At 31.7% G+C, this 12497-nt stretch overlaps 1 protein-coding gene across 4 annotated transcripts in view; it reads right to left on the bottom strand.

Annotated features, from left to right (window-relative positions):
* Window positions 1–348: 348 nt before the first annotated feature.
* The window catches only part of LOC143639756 (ubiquitin carboxyl-terminal hydrolase 9X-like), a 111506-nt gene continuing 99357 nt past the window's right edge, over window positions 349–12497 (bottom strand). For 2 of the 4 annotated variants that reach the window (XM_077107808.1, XM_077107809.1), the window contains exons 35-44: window positions 11907–12030; window positions 11124–11352; window positions 10467–10596; window positions 7735–7920; window positions 7260–7480; window positions 7085–7173; window positions 4077–4233; window positions 3527–3739; window positions 2894–2989; window positions 349–1780 (exon numbers count right to left, since the gene is read on the bottom strand). In XM_077107808.1, coding sequence (XP_076963923.1) covers window positions 1649–1780; window positions 2894–2989; window positions 3527–3739; window positions 4077–4233; window positions 7085–7173; window positions 7260–7480; window positions 7735–7920; window positions 10467–10596; window positions 11124–11352; window positions 11907–12030 — 1577 coding nt within the window. In that variant the 3' untranslated portion in view covers window positions 349–1648. Of the gene's footprint in view, window positions 1781–2893; window positions 2990–3526; window positions 3740–4076; window positions 4234–7084; window positions 7174–7259; window positions 7481–7734; window positions 7921–10466; window positions 10611–11123; window positions 11353–11906; window positions 12031–12497 lie in introns of all 4 variants that reach the window. The other 2 variants (XM_077107811.1, XM_077107810.1) reach the window with 2 other exon arrangements.

Here is a 12497-nt window from a genome sequence, read left to right as displayed (position 1 = left end):
ACGTAGTTACAGAGTAAGAAAAATCAACTATATAAAAATGTGCAGAGAGTTCAAGATAGACTGTATTAGCAAATTTAAAAAAGTGTTAATATTTCTTTCTCCAAATCCCGAGATTAATGGGTCAAGAAATAAATCTTTATATATATTTATATATATTTAACTTAATGTGTCTAAAAGAATTAATGTTATGACAAGGCATATAATGCCCCAAATTAATTTTAACGTGTAGTCTTTAAGAATGCAACCTAGTAACAAGGAACAAAAACACGCCACAGCACAAAATTCTTCTTAAATTCTATTTGGAAATTCAGCAAAATAATTTTTATAAAACAAAACAGCAAAATATTTAAACAGAAAAGGATGGCCTGTATCTGTTGCAGGAATATTTGGGTTTTAGACAGCTTCCAAAATATTACATACATTCGAAAGCTAGCAATTCTCCTTTAAATATGACAGTAAGAATTTGTTGGAACTTCTAAACAAAAGTTTATTCTAAAATGGTACCTCTTAAGTTTGCATCTTAATCAAACCCCATATCTAACAATAATTTGGAATGGAAAAAGAACTAGGACCATTTTACTTTGAAGTAAAATTAAGACTAACTAAAAATCAGCCAGGCATCTTGGTATGATAGTACCGAACAGTAATGTGAATTCTGATGATGTACACAGTTCGTTAGCTGGGATCCAGCAGAAGCAAAACCTAAGAAATTCTACCAAAAAACAAAATAAGATATATAAAATACAGTCTCTCCTATTATGTTCCACATATTCCAGCATGAAAAAATTGGCATATATTTTCAATTTTAGAATTCCTATTAGATATTCTTTATCCCATCAAGAAATGGAACTACCAAATATTAAATGTGAAGAACATCCATATGTGCAACTAAAAACTGCTTTACTGTACCCTTTCTTCCTGTTTTATGTTTATTCTAAGGATAAGAAATAAAATGTTTAAGCAATATAGATGTGATTTTGGGACAAATGATCTCATTCAAGAAATTTTGTCTCTATTGGCAATACAACCTGGTATGAAGCCATGCTAACAGTTATAGTAAAACTATAGCTTTAAAATAATTAACCTAATACCAGAATAAAAAGGTGGTGAAAAATTTTTGGAAACAATGTTACATCACCAGTTTTTCATCTCAACCTGAAGGGCACCTACTAATGTTATATTCCAGTAATAAAGAATTATCAGGAAATTATATAAACAGGCTCTTTTACTACCCCCTACCACTTTTTTTTTTTTCATAAAGGAACTGATTTAACTGCCAGGAAGCAGGAAATACTGGTTGCAGAATGCAGCAGATAAACAAGAAAATGAACTTTAATGTTTTTCAATATTTCTGACTCTTCATCAAAAAAGTGTTTTGCTTTAGAACTAAAAGTCAAACATACATATACTATATACATCTTTTCCATTTACATATCAGCAATCATTTATTATAAAACATTCCGCATGTTCTGTTTGTAGGTGCTTACATCTGTCAGCAATTTTCTACAAATGAGATAGCAAATAGAATCTTTATGTCATGTTATTTTAGAACAGTTTTTCTACTTTTAAATATTTAATCAGGCACAGAAAAATTTGGACTGTAAGTCCAGACTACATGATATTAAAGGAGTCCGTAAACTGGTGCACTTCACTGATCCTTTGTTTGAGGTGAGGATACTTCTTCACTGCCTTCATAATTTTCTTGTACTCGGCCACTTTTCTGAGGGTTGTTCAAGTGATGTGCTGCTGGACCTGTATAAGGCTGTCCATGTACATTATTCTAAGAGGGCAAAAGAGACCTGCACGTCAAATTTTCACATATTACAATTGAAATGTTAATAATGGGCTAAAATTTGACTAAAGTATGATTGAATTTAAACTCAGGAATTATTTTTTTTAAAAATTCTCAAGGAATTATTTTTTAAAAAATTCTCAAAGTAGTTAAAAAGAACTTATAAATTGATTCATATATTGTGTGGTCCCCCTGGATCAACTGTATCATTTGGAATCTTGTTAGAAATGAAAATTCCTGAGATCTACCACAGATCTACCAAACCAGAAATCCTGGTTTATGAGATCCAGAAATTTTATCTTTACCAAATGCCCTTTATTATATGCCCATTAAATTTAAGAGCTGCTGCCTTTCAAGAACTGAATTATTCATATTTGTGGCTTAATGTTAGTATAGTCCTTCCAAAAGATCATACTGGCAATCCTTAGTATACATATAACAAATAGAAAAGTCACATAGTGCTAGAATTACACAAAAAGCTTGTGAACTCTGTCCAGAAGAGAGTTTAAAAAAGGGGGGAGGCAATAGAATGGAATTATTAATACTATTATTATTTTTTGTGGTACTGGGGATAGAATAGCTAGAACACAGGGCCTTGTGTATGCACTGCAAGCACTCTACCAACTGTATCCCCAGTCCTAGAATGAAATTATTTTTATAGTATAGTTTTATGTATTAATGATTGGTAATTGTGGTTCTGTTTGTTTTAATGGCCCTTTTCAAAGAAAAATTTCACATAAAATTTCTTCATCTGTATTTTTCCTGTTTTTACCACCTGCTCACCAGCAAAATACCTGCTAAAAATAAATTATTGATTTTAAAAAATGTTTTATTGTCACTAATTTTTTTTTTTTTTTGTACTGGGGATTGAGCTCAAAGAGTCCTCACCCCTTTTTATTTTATTTTTGCCTAAACCACCAGAATTAGAAGTAAGATGAACTATGCTGCAATATGACAATTCTAGCTATTCATAGTACAGCTGTTCCAGGTAACTTATAAATTTATAGCCAGAGCTGTCAGAAATATTTAAGAAAAAAGCAGAACATCCTTCAGAATATGAAACACAAAAATTGGTTTGGGGATATAAAATTTTCATTTTACCTGTTGATACTGAGATCCAGGTGAATGAGGATACAGTGCTGCATCTTCTGGTGGAGATGACTCATGCTCATCTGGGGCATCTTGGTCATCTGGTTCCTAATTTTAAAAGGAGATTAAGAATTTAATTATGAAAGTAACTTCAACTGTATTTTTAATCTCCTTTTAAGGTCTCAAGACTTAAAAAAAGTATAAAAGTACATTATTTTGGTTACTAGAGCTATTTTACACCCCCCCCCCCACCACACACACACACACACACACACACACACACACACACCCGGTGGCAGATTTCTTTTTGGAACTTAATCCAAGAGTGCTTAAAAATTTTTAATTTTTGACATAGGGTCTTGATGAGTTACTGAGATTGGTCTTGAACTTGTGATCCTTTTTGCCTCAGCCTCCTCAGTCCCTGGGATTATAGGTGTGAACCACTGTGCCCAAGATATAATAATTGATAAGAAAAAGGGGTGGTGAAATTCTTCCAAAAGTTAAGAGTAAGTCAGTAATTAATGCTAACCATTAAAACAAATAAAACCACAATTACCAATTGTTAATACATAAATACTAAACTAAAAAAAAAAAAAAAAAAAAAAATCACTTTTTTTCCCCTTCCATTCTATTGTCATTTTTTACCTCTTCTGGACAAAGTTCACAAGCTTTTGTAAGTGTGATTCTAGCACTATGTGACCTTTCTAAAAAATAACCATTTGAGGTCTCATTGCTTTGTACTGGTGGAGACCAATTGTTGTAAGTGTACTGAGGATTGCCAGTATATGGTCTTCTTTCAAGTTCATCTCCAAGCCACTCCACTGCCCAAGTCCACTTTCTCTTAAGGTCTCCATTACCCTTAAAATAAAATAAATAAATAAATAAATTCAACTTATTGAAACTAATTTTTCAAAATCAAGTTAAAATGGCAATTCCCAAATTTTCATAATTATTATCTTTTAAAATGTGGATTCGGCATTATACCAATTTATAATGAATAATTCTTTTTTTTCTTTTTTTGGTACCAGGGATTGAACCAGAAGGGGTTATCAACTGAGCCATATCCCCAGACCTTTATTTTAGGGCCTTGCAAAATTGCTAAGGCTGGCTTTGAACTGGTGATTCTCCTGCCTCAGCCTCCTGATCTGCTGGGATTATAGGCATACAACCTTGCCCGGGTTGAAAGAATTCTTACCTGTAAAATTTGGTAAGCAACAGGACAATTGTTAAAGAGAGCTACCATACACTTTATACACTGATATGCTCTTTTTTGATAGTGATTCTTAGACCGCTGGATTGTATCAAACAGCCCATCACGGTCATTTGGAATTCCTTTAAGTGCATTGTGAATTCTAAAAACAAAACAAAAAAAACCCAGATATAAATAAATTTTAGGTGCTTTCTAGTCACTATTCAGTACATGATGTAATGATATAATCCAATTTCCTAAATAAATAGTATCAATAAACTTATTTAACAGAAGGAAAAAGTCCAGAGAAATTAAATAGCTTTGTCAACATTATAGAATTAAAAAGTCATGGAGCTCATTCTGTTACATTAAACTTTTTTTTTTCAATACTAGTGACTAAACCCAGTTGCTAATCCTTTTTTATAATAAATTTAAGTGTAAAAGTGAGTTAAGGGCAATAGTTCAATATTTTTATTAGTTAAATCACATTTCTTTAAGAATACTTCAGGTGAGAATAACTGATTAGTTGGCTCATTTTTGTAAGACTATATTTCAGAATTTAAAGTTACAATCCACTGACTGAAAAAAGTGTAATAATTTGACATATTAAACCAATCTTTATATAATATACATATATTATATGTATATTATACATATAATATACATATATAATAGGTAAAGCAGATTTTTTTCCCACTGACAATGGCAGAATTTGATTTAGTAATGATCTATTACATCATTTAATTTCTAAACTGCTATAGAAAACTTTGGGCAATTATGACTCTCCTCAATAGTAATTTTAAAAATTCATTATACGCAAAAGCACACTTTCTTTGGAGTCATTACCTGGACAGAAAGTAAACAGAAAAAAATTCGATTTTATACACTTGTATCTTAGTTAGTAGAAATCATTAGATTCTAATAAAAAGACAATTTTCCTTTTTAGCCAAGATATTCACAGTATGTATCTTTATTTGGAAAATTCAACTTTCAAATATAATTTCTTTCAGACAAAAAAAATAACATAATATTCAATGTGCAGTGGTAAATGCCTGTAAACCCAAAGAAGCCGAGACAGCCCAGCCTTGGTAACTTACTGAGATCCAGTCTCAAAAACAGACAACAAAAAATGAAGACTATAAATATAGTTAGGGGTAGAGTACCCCTAGGTTAAATTCCTAGTACCACAGAACGCCAAAAATGAGGTTTCTTAAGATACTTGTAGTAATACTATATTTATTTTATCATTTGGTCTTAATGATGTGATTCTTAATATTTTTTGTCAAATTCTTTCTTTATTTTTGGGACTAGGAATTGAAGCCAGGCATGGTTAACCAGAGCCACAATCCCAGCCCTTTTTTTGCATTATTCAGAGACAGTGTCTCACGGAGTTGCTGAGGTTGGCCTCAAACTAGCAATCCTCCTGCCTCAGCTTGCCCAGCTACTGGGATCATGGTGTGTGTCACTGTACCCTTGTATGACAAATGCTTTCATGTGTAATTTTGACCAATAATACCTTTATGTTTCTGAACACAGCAAATGATTTATAATACTTCATGAATACTGTTAATTGAATAAAATAAATGTTATTTATGCACAACAGTTCAAACAATACTTCATGCATTTTCTATTGATTTTGAAGATGAAAGTTTACTATTTTCCAAAATAATTTAGTTTTTATTTACTTTTTGGTACCACAGTAAGTATGTAGATAATATTATATTACATTATATTATCTTATATTTAGAATATTCAAAAATCTCTACCAGACTGCCAAAGCTAATAAACAAATCAGCAAAGTAGCAAGTTATAAACTCAACATAGAGAAATTATTAGCTTTCTTATATACCAACAATGACTTTGAACATCAACAAAGAAATCAGAAAATCAATCCATTCATAATAGTCTCAAACAAACAAAACAAAACCCCCCACAAAATCCCTAACACCCCCAAAACAAAATCAACCAAAACCAAGAACCAAAAACACAAAACACAAAACCCAGGAAAAATCTAACCAAAGAGATGAAAATCTCTAATAAAAATTTTAGAATATTGAAGAAGGAAGACTGAAGAGGATGGAAAGATCTCCCATGTTCATTGACTGGCAGAATTAATATGGTAAAATGGCCATACTACCAAAAGGCAATATACTGATCAAGTGTAATCCCCATCAAAATAGCAACAACATTCCTCACAGAACTAGAGGGGAAAAAATGTCCCAAAATTCATTTGAAAGAATAAAAGACCCAGAAGATCCAAATTCATTTGAAATAAAAGACCCAGAAGAGTCAAAGCAACTCAGTAAAAACAAACAAATAAATTTAAAAAAATGCTAGAGGCCTCACAAAAACTGATTTCAAATTATAATACAGAGGTATAGTATTTAAAAATGGATGGTATGGCACAAAATAGAAGACAGATATAAACTCACTCAGACACAATCATTTGATCCTTCACAAAGCAGCCAAAAAACAAACATTAAAGAAAAGGAGTTTTAAACAAAGGTGTTGGGAAACTGGTTTTCAAATCAACTAAAAATGGGTCAAAGACACAAATATTAAGACTAGAAACTAAACAACTCTCAGAAGAAATGCAGGGTCAATACTCCAGCATACAGAAACAGGCAACTCTCTCAACAGGACCCCTACAGCTCAGGAAATAATGACAGCAAGAATACACACAGTAATAAATGCTGGGAGGATATGGATTAAAAGGAACACTTTTACACTATTGCTGGGATTGTAAATTAGTACAATCACTGTGGAAATCAGTATGGAAGTTCCTCAAAAGACTAGGCATAGAACTATCATGGGGCTGGACTGAGCTATAATACTTCTGTCTTGTTCAGGGGCATAAACAGCACTTCCAGAATAGAAAAAAGACCCAGAGTTCAACCCCCATTCTCAAGACACTGAAAGAGCTCCCAAAACTGAAATCATATTTGCTAACTGGCATTTGCATTTATTTCTAGAACTTGGGAGAGATAATTAATGCTGGTAGCAACAGTATCCACCTGTGAGTCTGCCAGGAGTCCTCAATCAGTAAAATTTGCAAAAGTAGATCCAAATATGGCCGAAGTTCATAAGTATATGAATAGGCAACCTAAAAATAGGTAAAACATAGTAAATATAAAAACTTAAAGGAGTATGAATAAATTACATACAAATGAAAGTTAATATTTATTTAACCTGCCAGAGAAGTTCACTGAGAACAGCAGATGAGAACTGAGGATTCTCCCAGGAGCAGAACCGAAGTAGCTTAATGGTCTCCTCTGAGTTACTGCAGTCTTCAATAATTTTCTTCACATAACTTATTCTCACAAATAAAATATCTGCCACATTCTGCTGAATTGGCATTATAGGTTGTGATAAATTAGCATCACCAAAAGGGTTGGGAAGGGGGGGATTACCTAGGAAAGATTTGACATTAATGAAAAGCCAACAGACCTGTCCACGAAATCATAATACTAAATTTATTATTTAAAAAAAAATAACTCTGAACTTAAGCCTCCTAGGCTTAGTAACAAAACTCACAAGACCACATATTACAAGATAATAAAATGTAAAATTGTAAAAATTAATCTTGAGAACTACTTTAGTCAGGAAGTGTTCATAATGAACATTATTTTAAAACTACTATAAAGAATGGAACATTCTACTTTACCATTGATTGAAGACTGGGTTCTTGATGAAACACTGCAACAGCGTATTAGCTGAGACACTACTGAGTATAATTTGCCTAATTCAGCATATTGATATTTGATTGGAGGACCTGGTCCTTCATCTAAAGATACAAGCATAAAGGTGGCAGGTACGTTCAATTTCAGAAGCTGTGTCTTTTCTGCAATACCTATGAAAAAGGGTACAAATAAGGTGCCAAAAAAATATTAGGAAGGACAGTGCTTAAGTAATTAAAAGGTTATTATCATAGCTTCTCATAATTTTATAACTACAGCTATCGTCTGTTTAGAATGTAGCAATATAGAAAGAATGTAGAAAACTAAGATTAAATATTATCACCGTGAAAAGACAACAGCTCTGGCATTCCAATTATAGAGGTACTCAGGAAAATGTACTTTCTAGCATCTTAGAGAGGTCAGAATGGTCTAACCTAAATTCTCTAGCAATTCTCATCCTTCTAAGGAAAGTCAAAAACTAAATTTCCAATCTGTTTATCTAAGCTAAGTGCTTGGGGTATAAAATGCCTATATTTGTTGTTTCTACATTTTTTATTTTCTAATATGGATGTACATTTTGTTTTTATCTTGACCTTTGATGCCTGAAGCTAAAAGAGGTCTTAAATATTTAGGTTCCCCTTCATAACACTATTTTTCCTTGATCTTCTTCCTTACCAGCTTTTAAGAATATATATCTGAGTGAGATCATGTGAAGCTTGTCTCTTTGAGTCTTGTTAATTTCACATAACATGATATTCTCTATTTTCATCCATTTTATTACAAATGACCATTTCATTCTTTTTTTTATGTCTGTATTCCACTGTTTGTGTATTTGTTGTTATACATCACACTTTACATAATATCTGTTTATGAATAGTGCTTTAAGAGAACTACAGATTTGACACACTGTTTTTTTTTAAAGTTGGACATAACCAGTAGCAGGATTATGGGATCACACTTAGTACACAGAAGGATTAACAGCTAATTACCTTAGTAGTAATTCTTGCATGTGCCCATTTACACATATACTGAGTTACATCCCCACATCTTTTTATTTTGAGTCAGGGTCTAAGTTGCTGAGGTTGGCTTAGAACTTGCAACCCTTCTGTTTCAACACTGGAGTTTCTGGGATGAGACCAGCTGTATTTTGAGGAACCTTTGTACTATTTTCCATATGGTTTATCATTTTTTGAATTTTTTTGAGTTGGCACTGTAATTCATTTTCTGATAAAATATAACCTTTTTTAAGGGAAATAGGCTATTTAAGCACACACCACCCTTACTATGAATGTGAATATTGATTATTCATCACAAAAATATTATTATATTTGGCCACAGCGTACTGTGGATATTACACAATGTATTACAAACATACCACTTCACTTTTGTCAAACCAAGAAATGAAACCCTAAAGCATGTCTGGTCCTATGCATTTAACATTAAGATATCAAAGTATTCCTGACAGGTGAAACTACAATTAGATTTTATTATAGACCAATGATGTGTGGCATATGAACCGGGAATATTTAAAATGATAGCTGTACAGAATATAAGTTTTTTGAGTGCTCAGCCTGGATATTTTTACATTTAACATAAAAACTTCAAGGTAAAGACTTTATGCATGGTTGTATGAAAGTACCAAATGCCTAGTACTGATGATTATACCCAGGTGGTTTGCCACCAAGCAACATTCTTAGACCTTTTAAAATTTTATTTGGATACATGACCTTGTAAAGTTGCCCAGGCTAGCCTTCAACTGTGATTTTCCTGCTTTACCGTACTGGTTTGCTGGATAACTACACATGTGTCAAAGTGTTTGGCTTACTACTTCAATTCTTGAGGATATAATTTTTAAATTTTTAAAAAAAATTTGTGATTTACAATTTTTTAAAAAAAACTTGTTCTGGTTTGGGGTTGTGGTTCAGCAGCAGAGCGCTTGCCTGGCACGCACGAGGCCCTGGATTCGATCCTCAACACCACAAAAAAAAATAAATAAATAAACAAAATAAAGGTATTGTGTCTAACCAAAAAATAAATATTAAAAAAAACCCCAACTTGTCCTAATTATAAATGATAGCAAAATGCATTTCGATTCATTGTATACAAATGGAACATGTCTTTCATTTCTCTAGTTGTACACGATATAGAGTTGTGCCATCTAAAATGATGATGTTTATCTCATTCCTAAACCTAATTTGTGAGGAAATGATTTCTAAACATGACAAGTTCACAACTATTGAAGATACTTTTATAAACCAGTAATACCTTACCCTAACTCTAACGATTTTCAGTTGGTGTGGGATGTGGCCTGGGTAGTTAATATTTTTCAAAAAAGCAGTATTAGGAGATGTAAACATAAATCAGACATAGAATCTGACCTTAAAGACTGTTAGGGACAAAAGGGTTAAGTGCTTAAGTTATTTTATAACAGAAGATGAGAAATTTCATTTAAAATGTTATAGTCAAGAGGTGTAGCTCAATGGTAGAGTGCTTGCCTAACATGTTGTGAAGCACTGGGTTCTATTCTCAGCACTTCATATAAATAAATAAAATATAAAGGTCCATTCGACAACTAAAAAAAAGAAAAACAAACTTCAAAACTTATACAAATTTGCAGACAGCCACACTCAAGCAAATTCCATCTCATCATCTGATTAAAATCTTTTCTTCATTTAATATATAAATATAAAACAAACTGAAAGCTATGAAAAGTTCTTACCTAAATTGGCATACATTACAAACAAATTGAAATATTGTTGTAAATGACGTCCATGTTCTGAAACTTCCCTTCTCAGGAGATTTAATACTGCTTTTAGTAAGTGGTCACTCAAGCTCAAGTTATCAGATGTCTGTGAATAATAAACTATCAGTTATTTTTATCAGCAACAGCATATATAAACTGTATAGTTTTATTTGCATAAAAAGAACCATGTTCATAAATACTGTAAAAATTTCATGAGATAAATTATTAAATATAATTGCTTTGTGAGAAAAAAGAATTGCAATAAAGATCCTTTATAATGTTTAAATTGTAAAAATAAAAATGTGTGTTATAATTTTTGCATTCAAGATACTTAACAAATTTTGTAATTATTAATTATGTTATTAGAAATCAGCATACAGGCCTTAAAATTTACTAAATAACAACAAGTGACTCATAGAAACTTCTCTTCATCTTTTCAGATTAATGATTAATGATCACTATTTTCACTATCATAAAATACTTTTTAGGAACCACAGTATCATAACATTTATGTGTAGACACATTTCTGCATGGTAAATATGTCATACACAGGCACATAAATATGCTTCTTTACACCTGTTTAAAGAAAAACTTACTTTCAAGTATTTAATTAGAAAGAAAGTATGCAGTTACCTGACTACAATGTGGCCCTGGCGATGCAAAAGGTGAAGGAGAAGAACCATCTTGCAAGGAAAAATGTGCAATAAATACTATAAGTTTTGCAAACACACCCCTCACTTCTGCACTAGGGCACTCCAGAAGGTATTCAGAGAAACGATTTGATACATTAAAAAGAACATTATGAGCAAACCAAAAACGAACATTCTTGCTGTGACGAAGAAGAATGCACAAAGCATCATACCTAAAATAGAAACATCTATGATTATGAATTTTTATTAATATGTTTATTTTGGTTGCTATAACAAAGACAAAGGGTTCTCTGAACCAAATAATGATCATGATTGGTTATAGTACAAATATGAAACCAGATGACTAACTATTTCCATGTTACAAAATGAATTCAGGAGTCTCTGCAAATATTTTCATCTTTTAATGTGAATGATGCTGAAAGAGTTGTTAAATCAAGGAGCTATAATAAAAACTCCTCTATACTGTTAAAATCAGCAACAACTGAAGAATATAGCAATTTAAATATCTACCTTTTTAATGCTAAGCAAGAATTTTACTTGTGAAGATAAACTTAATATTTTCATGATGAACAATACTGAAGATATAAAACAAATTAACAAAAGAAAACTACATTTTCAATAATATGGCATTTTTAGATTAGACATTTTTAATAAGATTTTTCTTAGCATCATTGTATCTTGAACTAAAAGACCCATATTATAAAAAAATAAATCAGTATACTAAATAAATTCAAGTACAATATGAACGAAATCTAAAGCCATGTACCAGTCACTGGCAGGGCCACGAACTATTTTCTTGGTATGAAATCCAGTGGTAAAGAGGAATCTAGCAGCAAGTTGAATGCTAATCATAGTTATTTCTTCTGCTTCAGGTAACAAGTAATCTTGTCCTTTAAATAAACAGTGCACATGCAATCAAACAGACTTTATTTTCAGGTTCCAGGAGTAATGCTTAGTGATTATTTTAATACCTCACTAAAACACATCTTTAAAAATCAAACAAATGCTTGAGTCAAAATAATTGTTTCAGTAAATAAAAGCACCTCTACTTTCTCCAACACAAAGCCTTACTTTTTTTAAAAAATAATTTTTTTTTTTTTTGCTGTAGATGGACATAATATCTTTATTTATTTTTACATGGTGCTGATGATTGGAACCCAGTTCCTGAAACATGTGAGGCAGTTGCTCTACTACTGAGCTATATCCCCAGCCTTAAAGTCTCACTTTTCAAAGGTAAGATATTTTAAAATTTTTATTTAAAAATAGCTTGAACTGAAAATGCTGTTATGTTCACATGAATTAAGGTTAACAGGCATATTAAAAAAAATAAAGAAAACTGAAGAAAATATTTAAACAG

This window comes from Callospermophilus lateralis, chromosome Y (assembly GCF_048772815.1).
Source record: "Callospermophilus lateralis isolate mCalLat2 chromosome Y, mCalLat2.hap1, whole genome shotgun sequence".
Lineage (NCBI taxonomy): Eukaryota > Metazoa > Chordata > Mammalia > Rodentia > Sciuridae > Callospermophilus > Callospermophilus lateralis.
This window is presented reverse-complemented; position numbering and strand designations above follow the sequence as displayed.